The 10,491-nt window shown below is 60.7% G+C and overlaps 2 protein-coding genes across 2 annotated transcripts; both read left to right on the plus strand.

Moving 5' to 3' along the window:
• Positions 1–644: 644 nt before the first annotated feature.
• Positions 645–9,141, plus strand: ALAD (aminolevulinate dehydratase). The gene is made up of 12 exons (XM_065854093.2): positions 645–753; positions 4,015–4,147; positions 4,299–4,349; positions 5,121–5,217; positions 5,586–5,721; positions 6,187–6,270; positions 6,533–6,621; positions 6,940–6,995; positions 7,665–7,752; positions 8,477–8,563; positions 8,768–8,897; positions 9,012–9,141. Exons 1-12 carry the CDS (start codon positions 690–692, stop codon positions 9,086–9,088), a joined length of 1,092 nt encoding a protein of 363 aa, XP_065710165.2. The 5' UTR covers positions 645–689; the 3' UTR covers positions 9,089–9,141.
• Positions 9,142–9,449: 308 nt separating this feature from the next.
• Positions 9,450–10,299, plus strand: HDHD3 (haloacid dehalogenase like hydrolase domain containing 3). Its single transcript, XM_065854094.2, has one exon. The coding sequence runs from the start codon at positions 9,450–9,452 to the stop codon at positions 10,164–10,166; it is 717 nt and encodes a 238-aa protein (XP_065710166.2). The 3' UTR covers positions 10,167–10,299.
• The last annotated feature ends 192 nt before the right edge of the window (positions 10,300–10,491 follow it).

The following is a 10,491-nucleotide window of genomic DNA, read 5'->3' on the forward strand; positions in this document are numbered from 1 at the left end:
TGCTCCATGCTTCCACAGCATTCCATAGCACTGCTCTGTCCCCTTCCAGCATCCCAAAGCCCTGCTCTATGCCCCCTCCAGCACCTCAAACCCTGCTCCACCCCTCTCACGTGGTCCAGGTCCCCCCACAGCACCCCAAAAAGCCATCTGCTTGGCCTCACAGCACACTCAGCCATGCTCTATGCCCCCATAGCACCCCCAAACCCTGCTCCAGATGCCTGCAGCACCCTAAAACCCTGCTGCAGATGCCTGCAGCACCCTAAAACCCTGCTGCAGCCCCCTAAAACCCGGCTCCAAGTCCCCCTGCAGCACCACAAAACCGATCTGCATGGCCCCATATCACACTCGGCTCTGATTTTGGCCCCCACAATATCTCAACACCCTGTTCCATGCACCCCCAGCACTCCAGAGTCCTGCTCCAGCTACCTAAAGCTCTGCTCTATGCCCTCCCAGCACCCCAAAACCCACCTGCATGCCCCCACGGCACGCTCAGGGGTGCTCCAGCTCTCTCAGTACCCCAAAGCCCTGCTCCATGCTCCCGCACCCCTGCCCCATACCCCAGAGCACCCAAACGCTCCCCGTCGCCCCAGCACATCCCGCCTCCAGCCCTTTCGCGCGTTCCGCCGCGCGAGATTTCCCGCCGTCTTCCCGCGAGGGGGCGGGGCTATGCTAACCAGAGGGGCGGGGTTATGCAAATCTCGGGGGCTGCGGGGAGACTCGCGCGGCCGGAGCGGGACGCGGTGGCGGCGGGAGGTGAGTGCGGGGGCTGGGGTCGGGGCGCTGGAGACGGGGCGGTCGTCCTGATCCTTGACTCTGGCCTCTACTAGGGCTGCCCGGAGGCCGGCCCGGCTCCAAGGCCAGGGCCCGGCCGGGGAAGGAGGCACCGGGTGGGTGCAGGCAGGAAGGGCAGCGCTCGGTACTGCACAGCGAGGACAACCCGGGTTTTGCTCGGAAACCCGCGTTCCCGGGGGGCAATGCAGCGGGTGGGTGTCGGTCCTGAGCCCCCGCTCATGCTGTGGTGTAATTACAGACCCTCCCGAGTATCCCCAAGAATCCCCATTTCCAGATCATACCTCGAGGAGCAAATCTTCATTAACGTCTTGACCTTCGTTAGTGGCTGTTAATTAACCTGCAGCTCTGTTATCTCCCTGGGGAGCTCTGCTTTCCTGGTACGCTGTCGTCCATCCCTGCTCCCACTTGGGGGCTTGTATCTCTCCAGGACTTCAGGTGAATAGTTGCACAGGGAAGGATGGGGCTGCGTCCATTCCTGCATCCCAAAATGCTGGAAAGCAGCATCCCTGTGTCCCAACAGCGAACAGGCAGCTGTCAGCTGGGCCGTGCTGTCAGCAGCTGGAGCGGAGCTTTGCAGCTCACCCTTGGCGTGCGGTGTGTCTGGCTCCAGCCCTTCCACTAAGTTTGTTTAAATTGTGCTGGTGCAAACGGGAGGACGGCCCGTGCGCGGTTCTCTCATTCCGCAGTCACTCCTCTCTCCTCGAATGCAATGAGGCAGCCGGGTCAGCACCCCGGGCCCAGGCTGGGCGAAGGTGCAGGTTTGGGTGCTGCAGGGTTGGGCTGCTCCTCCAGCTGTCCCGGTGGGAAGGAGCAAAGGTGAAACCGCTCTGCTGTGGTCGGGAGGGAGCTGCAGGACTGGTCTGAACACCCCTACTGATGCTGAGGTGTCCATGAAGCAAATTGCTATAGAAATACAGATTTGGGCATTTAATATCAGACAAAGAGGCGCATGTGCTCTGCTGGGAGCCCTGAGGGGGAACAGCCCCGTTCTGGGGTGTAACAAATGTGCAGCATCCCCTTATCACCGCACTCTTGCAGCCCTTGCTCTGCTGTGGGGCAGCCGTGGGGCACACAGTGGCTCTGCAGGTGTAAAACCCCGGTGCCTTCGTCCAAGCGGGTGCCCTGCATGGGCAGGGGAGCCGGCAGCTTCTCCTGCACACGAGGCTCGTACGGAGGCCCCAGCTCCGCGGCCACATGGGTGCTGTGCCGGGCCCACCCGTCCTGGCGGTTATCTCCGCTCTGCCATTCCGCGGGTGCCCATCACCTCCTTCCCAGGACAGGGCAGTTTCTGGAGCTGTGGCCTCTATCTGTCCCAGACAGAGTCAGGTGTCCCTGGTCCCACCCTGGCCCTGCTCCCTTCCCTCCTGCGGGATTAACTGCTTAAAGCATTTTTTGGATTCTCGAGGTGTGTTTTGTTCACTGAGCCTTTTGTTCTCGCTGCCTGCCCCCCTGCCTGCACAGCCCAGGCCCTGTGCTGGAGCTGCCAGCTCTAGTTCACCCCTTCCTGTCACTAAGGGCTCTAGTGGACACTTTCCAGAGCTAAAAATGACTTGCCAAGTGATGTGGTGGCACTGCCAGCGTGCCTGTCAGCTGCTCTGCATCCCCCACAAGCACTGTCCGATTTTCTTATACAGTTTTTGTACCTGTAAGCCAGTAGGTAACTGAGAGGAGCTTTTTCCCCCATCCCCAGGCAGAGACAATTGCTGGGGATGCAGGAGTCCTGGCCTGAATGCAGTGCCACTTTATGACAAGTGTCTTTACACTGGGGTGACTTGATAGAGACTGAGAGTTTGGCTCAGCACTGGGATGTCTGAATGCTCTTCAAACAGGTGAACACCTCCAGTTAGAGATGTTGCAGAAGAATGTGGCCATCTCCTGCCCAGCTCTGTTGCTGACTGGTGTCGTGGGTGCTGGTGTAAAGCTTTCTCCCCCCAGACTGTGTCCTGGGATGTTCTGAGCTGTGTCTGCTCTCCAGGGGGGTTCATGAGGTTTATTGCCTGGAGAATCCCTCCTGGGATGGGACTGCGAACTGGGGTGCTCCCCTGAGCCAGGTCCCGTCCTCATGTCCGCTCTGTCTCCCCAGGGACGCCCTGCCCAGGGCTGCAGGGCAGGGATCCGCCCGTGCTCGCAGGAGCCTCCAGCTCCTCCCGCTCTCGAACCAATATCTGTGGTCTCCAGTACGGACTTTGCAGTTTGTCTCCTGGGGCAGCGGGAGGGAATCGCACCCTCTGCTCGCGGTGTTTGTGGGACGCGGCCCTGTGTGTGCAGCCAGCAAAGTCCTTGAGGCCGCTCTGTACAAACAGTTTGTTGTTCAGGTCGCGTTTCCCAGGGCTGTAACAGCTGCTCTCGTCTGTGCTGCAGCCAAATGCCTCATCCCGGGGCAGCTGCCTTCCCCCAGCCCCTTCCACATGTTGGGGAGAGTTTAGTGCTAATGGAAATTTAAATCTTAATGGTCTAATTGCAGAATTATTACTAGATCTGTTACAGAAAAAAATATTGGTACGGAAGAAGTTTCAACGCTAACACAGCTAATGCTTGATTTATGTATGTTGAGTAACTGCTCTTTGTTACCCCTGGAATCAGTTTTGCCCGGATTCTGTATCCAGCAGTAAATTGTGTGACGGTGGGGTTTAAAGCCCTGGTGACTTAAGGCCGATCCTGCCCCTCTCTCATCCAGTGCCCGCACGCTTCTGTAACTGCACCGTTACACCATGGCCATACATACTTGGTGCTACACAGAGCAGCTTTTCACTGCTCTGTATAGAAAAGCTGTATCACACAGTTACACAGTGTTATGCAAAAGTAAAATGAACTAAGTAATGACTGTCTCATCATTAGATAACTGCTGGTTCAGTTACAAAAGCTAAACCAGAGGGATCCTGAGGAGGGTGGTTGAACCGTGTAAATGTGTTTCTGCTGTGGGAGGACGCTGGTAGCTGTAAATCAGTGGGTTTACACACAGAATTGGGAGATTTAGTGAGGAGGAATTGGTATCGCCCCTGTTCATGGTAAGGGCCGTGCTGTGGTGGGTCCTGCAGTGCCCAGGAAGGTTGGCATGAAGCTGCTGGGCTGCAGCTCGTGCTCCCTGTGTGTGTCTGGAGCAGGACAGGGACAGTGCCACAGCAGCTGCCCGCATCTCAGCCCCCTCCTCGCATGTTCTGATGGCAGTGGCTCACCTGGACACCACCGCTAACCAGCCTGCCGCTTGTTCTGGTGTTTCAGAGTGTCCTCCACAGCCCACGATGCAGGCAGACTCCCTTCTTCACAGCGGCTACTTCCACCCGGTGCTGCGCTCCTGGCAGTGTGCGGCAACCACCTTCGATGCCTCCAACCTCATCTACCCCATTTTTGTGACGTGAGTGAGCCCCGGCTCTCTGGGTTAGGGATGGATCACGCTCAGGTTGACAGGTTTAGTCGAGAGGTTCAGATTCCCCATGGATGAGCCTGGGGTAGGGGCCTCTTTCTCACACCGAGTCCTCATGTCTCTGTCCCATCCCCTCCTGCAGTGACAGCCCTGATGCGGTGGAGTCAATCCCCAGCCTGCCAGGACAAGCCAGGTAAGAACCCAGCCCCTCCACGCTGCCCGTGCTCGCTGCTCGCGCTTGCTGCCTGCACTTGCTACCTGTCCCATGCCTGAGCAGGGTTGATGTATGTCCTGAGATGAATGTGGACCAAAGGTGACACTTCCAGACCCTGTGGTCCCTGCTCGGGGATCCCCAGCATCAGGCAGGGTGGGAGTATTCATCCCCTGAGCGAGTGGTGGGAATCATACTGGGGATGCTGGGAAAGTACCGGTGCTGGCAGGGACAGTGCCAGGATCCTGCAGTGTCCCAAAGCACTCACACGTTGTGTGGCCTGGGCACGTGGGGAAGCTGGAAGTGAACGGGCTTTCCAGCAGCAGCTGGAAACGCTGTGCAAGGACACGGGCTCTGGGCCTGCGTTGGATCTTGCAAGGCTGGCAGCTCCTGTCTTCATCTGCTGCGGCGTTGGGGCTGTGCTCGGAGAGCCCGGGGGTGGTCCCCTGGGGAACTGGGACATCTGCAACAGGGACACCGAGATAAGGGATCCAAGGGCAGGGCATGCACATTCCTTCAGAGCAGAGAGTGTCCATGCTGGGGAGATAATGCTGCTGGAGCCCCAGATAAGGTTCTGGATTGTTCCTCCCATTGTTCAGGCAACACCTCCCCTGTACCTCCAGTTGCTGCTTGACTTGACAGGGGTGATTGTGGATGCTGGATTGCTCACAGACCAGCACCCAAATCACAGAGCGGCTCACCCCGTGGCACAGGTCTGGGTCCCTGGCAGCCCCTTTGTTTTGCTTTTCTCAGGTATGGTGTGAACAAGCTGGAGGGGATGCTGCGTCCCCTCGTCAAGGATGGTCTGAAATGTGTGCTGATCTTCGGGGTGCCCAGCAAGGTCCACAAGGTCAGTGTGCGGGGAGGTGTCAGGGGGCTTGGGGCAGCCACAGGCATGTGGGAGAGCAGTGCAGGGCCGGTGGAGCTCCTGATCAAACAAGAGCAGTTAAGGGTCACTGTGTGTGCTTGTACCCTGCTCAACAGAGCAGGATGGGGGTGGGAAGCTGTGGTGACACTCAGAAAGCTCCCAGAGCTCTTGCAGGTGGCCCTGAGACCTGCAGTCACTGCTCAGAGGCACGTTTCCATCAGTGGTGGTCACACCGCCCTGTGTCACAGAGTTTCATGGTTCAGAAAAGGCTTCCTGAGCAGAACTGCTGCCACGGAGTAACTGGTGGGAAGTCCTTGGCTCTGCATGCTGAAGCATTTATCTTCTCACAGGACGAGAGAGGCTCCGCTGCTGATGCGGAGGACACGCCTGCCATCCAGGCGATCAAGAAGATCCGCTGCACCTTCCCAGAGCTGCTCATAGCCTGCGATGTGTGTCTGTGCCCGTACACCTCCCATGGGCACTGTGGTGAGTGCAGAGCCTGCAGTCCCAGGCTGCTCTGCAGGTGTTTTCCAGGCACTGAGAATCTCTGGGGATTTGGTGCTTTCAGCTGAGGAGCTGCGGGTGCTGCTGGGGTCTGGGCAGCTCCTGCCCAAGGCTTGGCTCCCCAGTACTGGTGCAGCTGAGCTTGGGAGACCTCTCCTGAGTTTTGACAGCAGGGTAGGAGATGCAGGGCGTTCAGGCACCCAGTCCTTGGCCATCTGAATCCATCTGAGCAGCTGGCTGTGTCCTTCACCTCTCTCTTCCCTTCCCTGGAGCTCAAACATGTTGTGTCCAGTCCCTGGAGGGCTCTGTCGTTGCCTTCTGGTCTTTATCCAGTTCTTTTAACATGTTCCCCACTGTTGCTCTGAGCATCTGTGTAGCAAGAGCCACTCTGGGGATCAAGGCAACTGGCCCCCTGGACCCTCTCCTGACCCCAGCTTTGTCCCCCAGGCATCCTGCGTGAAGACGGCACCATCCAGAACGAGCTCAGTTGCCAGCGGCTGGCAGAAGTGGCACTGGCCTATGCCAAAGCAGGTGGGGACCCTCCTGCCACCAGTACCTGAATATGACTCTTGTGGACTCCCCTCCTCTCACTTTTGGGGGCCCAGAGGCTGACAGGGCCAGGCTCTGGCTGCGAGAGCTTCTGCTCTGAGCCGGGCGAGCTGCCCCTGCCCTCCCACGCTGGCCCTGGCAGCGCTGCAGGCGCTCGGGGCCGCTCTGTCCCTGGGGTCACCTCCTCCCATGGGCAGAGTCACAGCCTCGGGCACATCTCAACACCTCTGGTCTCTCCCTGCAGGCTGCCACATCGTTGCCCCGTCAGATATGATGGACGGGCGCATTGCGGCCATAAAGAACGCACTGATCTCCAATGACCTGGGCAACAAGGTGAGCTCGGGATCACCCTGCATGTGCCCAGGGCAGGAGTGATGTTCCTGGGAAGGGTGCACCATGCAAGACCCAGGCAAGCAGTGGGAGAAACAAACCCCACGTTGCAGGATGTGCCGCAGGCATCTCCCTCCACCGCTGCTTACAGGAGCAGAATGTCCTCAGCTGGATGTGGGGACAGCAAGGTGCCAGGCCTCTGGCAGGAGAGGGAGGATGTGGAGCAGAGGATAAAACAGCCGTGGGAGGGAATCGCTGCTGCCCTGGTGCCGGCATGCAGCACCGAGCTTCTGGCCCTCACCGCTCCGCTCTCCTCTGCAGGTCTCCGTGATGAGCTACAGCGCCAAGTTTGCTTCGTGCTTCTACGGCCCCTTCAGGTGGGTCTGTCCCTTGGCCAGGAGCGTTCCCAGATAGTTAATTGGGAAGGGGGCTCAGCCAGAGCCTGAGCTGCAGCTGGAGCCGCGCTGGTCGCTGTGGAGCAGCCTCCACATGCTTCCTGGTGCAAAGGGAGACACCTGCACCTCATCCAGCAGAGGCTGGCTGCTGGGGACATCACCGGCTGATCCACGTCCCAGCCCGTCACCTGCTCGTCCTGGCGCTGGGGGGAAGGCAGCGGGGCCAGAGCTGCAGGTGCCACGAGCAGCGAGAAGTCGCAGGAGCCACTGTTGTCAAACAGGGTGGCTGTGGGGACAAACCTCAGCTCAGGCAGCCATTAGACCTCATCCCAAGAATGGCCTGACCCTGATGGGGCATCCCTGAGGGAAAAGAGCAAAAAGAGAATGTCTGACACGATCTTACCCCAGACTCTGGGCACAGGGATGGCAGCAGGTGTTGAAGCTCAGCTGCTAGGGCCAACTTGGATCTGTTGGATCTCTCAGAGTGATCCTGGGGGCACTGAGGCAAGTCGGGAGAGCCCCCTTTTCCTGGCCCCAATGGCTCAGACACTTGTCCTAGTCTGTCCTCACATTTTTGAAGCTTTGCAGGGCAAGGGGCATGGGGAGCTGTGCTCATCCTCACCCCTTGCCCTCTGCCCTGCCCATCACCAGGGATGCTGCTCTCTCCAAACCCGCCTTCGGAGACAGACGATGCTACCAGCTGCCCCCGGGGGCCCGTGGCCTGGCGCTGCGAGCCGTGGTGAGTGGGGGGGTCAGCCTGACCCAGGCAGCAGCAAGGGCTGTGGGTATGGGAGAGCAAGCCCCGGGGGGTTGGGGGCAGAAGGTGGAAGGAGGCATGCCAGACAAAATAGCCAAGGCTCTTACCTCCTCAAGAAGGAGAAATGTGGTGCCTACCAGCCTGCTGGAGAGCTGGTCCCCAGTGTGTGTGTGGACAAGGACTGTTTTGGGCCCCTCACCACAAGAAAGACCTTGAGGTGCTGGAGCAAGTTGAGAGAAGGGAACGGAGCTGGTGGGGGGCTGGAGCACAAGTGTGATGGGAGCGGCTGAGGGACCTGGGGGGTTCAGCTGGAGAACAGGAGCTGAGGGGAGACCTTCTGATCTCTGAACTGCCTGAAAGGAGCTTGGAGCCAGGGGGGGTCGGGCTCTGCTCCCCAGGAACAAGCGCCAGGAGCAGAGGAAACGGCCTCAAGTTGCGCCAGGGGAGGTTGAGGTTGGATCTGGGGAACAATTTCTTCCCCAAAGGGCTGTGGGGCATTGGAACAGGCTGCCCAGGGCAGTGCTGGAGTCACCATCCCTGGAGGGGTTGAAAAGGCGTTTAGATGAGGTTCTCAGGGACAGGGGTTAATGCTGGTGTTAACAGTTGGACTCAATGACCTTAAAGGTCTCTTCCAACCCAAATGAGTCTGTGATTCTATGATTCTATACTTTGGGTTGCTGGGGTCAAGCATGTGTTCCCCTGGCAGGACCGGGACGTGCGTGAGGGAGCAGACATGCTGATGGTGAAGCCGGGGATGCCCTACCTGGACCTTGTGAGGGAGGTCAAGGCTCGAGTAAGCAACTCCTGTGGCAGTGAGAGCACACGGTGTCCTGAGGAGGGCAGGTGTGGGGGGGGTGGCCAGTTTGGATGCCCAAGCCAGCGGGGCAGTGACTGTTGGGTTCACATGTTGTGGTGAGTGCCGGTGCACCCTGGGGGCTGCAGGGAGGGGACAATGGGCACGGGGAGGGGTGTCCCCCGCTGACCTCCCTTCCCGCAGCACCCCACGCACCCGCTGGCCGTGTACCACGTCTCGGGGGAGTTCGCCATGCTGTGGCACGGGGCCCAGGCCAAGGCTTTCGACCTGGAGACCGCTGTCAGGGAGGCGATCACGGCCTTCAGGCGCGCAGGTGAGGCGGGCGGCCGGGCCCGCGCCCCCCAAACCCCGACCCCATCCCCGTGTGTGTGTGTGTCCGTGTGTCCGCCCGCCCGCGGGGCGGCTCCAGCGCCCGCTCTCTCCGCAGGGGCCGATATCATCATCACGTACTTCGCGCCGCAGCTCCTGCGCTGGCTGAGGGAGGAGGCGGCGGGACGGGTCTGAGCGGGGCGGGGCTTCCGGGGGCGGGGCTTCCGGGAGGGGCGGAGCCGCCCGTGGATTCCGGGGCCGCGCAGCCCCCGGCCCGGTGAGCCCCGGGTTCCCCCGCACCTCAGTTTCCCGCAGCGCCCACCCGCACCGGTAACCCCCGTGCCCCCCTGCAGCCCCCGCAGGGGGCGGCAGCTGCCGCGGCCGGGAGGACTGTGCACCCTGGGCCTTCCCCTCCCGCCACACCGCGGTTCTGACCCCTGAGCCCCCCCGGCGGGACGTGGCGAGGGGCTGGTGCCCAAACCCCGCTGACACAACCTGCACCTGGCTCTCCTCCTCGTTGTCCCGAGTTCCCCTTAGTCCCGAGCCTTACTGAGCCATGCTTAGGCTGCGCTTACTGACGTGGGACGTGAAGGACACGCTGCTGCGGCTGCGGTGGCCGGTGGGGGAGAGTTACGCGGCCGAGGCCCGGGCTCACGGGCTGCAGCTGCAGCCGCCGGCGCTGAGCCAGGCGTTCCGGGAGGTGTACGGGGCCCACGGCCGGCGCTTCCCCAACTACGGCCGGGACCAGGGGCTGAGCTCCCGGCAGTGGTGGCTCAGCGTCACGGGACAGACCTTCAGGCTCGCAGGCGTGCGTGACGACAGCATCGTAACGCTGATGGCTGAAAACCTCTACCAGGACTACTGCAGCGCCCAGAACTGGGAGGTGCTGCCGGGAGCCGGCGAGACCCTGAGCCAGTGCCGCCAGCGTGGCTTCCGCATGGGGGTCGTCTCCAACTTCGACAACCGACTGGAGAAAATCCTCTCCCGCTGCGACCTGCGGCACCACTTTGAATTCGTCCTCACCTCCGAGGCCGCCGGCTTCGCCAAGCCCGACAGGAGGATCTTTGAGGAAGCCCTGCGCCTCGGGGGGGTCCCCCCGGGGCAGGCGGCTCACGTCGGGGACGACTACACCCGGGATTACCGGGCAGCGCGGGCCGTGGGCATGCACAGCTTTCTGCTCCGGGCGGCCGGGCAGGGCGAGGAGCCGGCGGTGCCCCCAGAGCACGTCCTGCCCACGCTCAGCCACCTCCTGACTGTCATTGAGAAGGGGTAGCTGCGTTTTGGAGCAGCCGCTGAGTGGAGAACTGGTTCTGCTGTGGGATTTCTTGCTGCGCGTGAGCAGGGAAAAGAGCAAGTGGTGCCACAGAGCGGGAGCGGGGACCTACAATAAAATGTACCTGACACAGTGTTGCTGCTCATGTCTTTCATTGCTCTAAAAATGCTATGGAGGAGCTGGGGACAGGGTCAGGCTGCCCTCCAGAAGACTCGTTCTGGGGGAGGGACAGGTAATATCCCCCTGCCCCCAACAGCGGTGGCCAGGAGGCATCCACAGCCCTCCTGCTGTGGGCAAAACTGTCTGGAATTGGGCGAGTTTCACT

Source organism: Patagioenas fasciata, chromosome 20 (genome assembly GCF_037038585.1).
Source record: "Patagioenas fasciata isolate bPatFas1 chromosome 20, bPatFas1.hap1, whole genome shotgun sequence".
Taxonomy (NCBI): Eukaryota; Metazoa; Chordata; class Aves; order Columbiformes; family Columbidae; genus Patagioenas; species Patagioenas fasciata.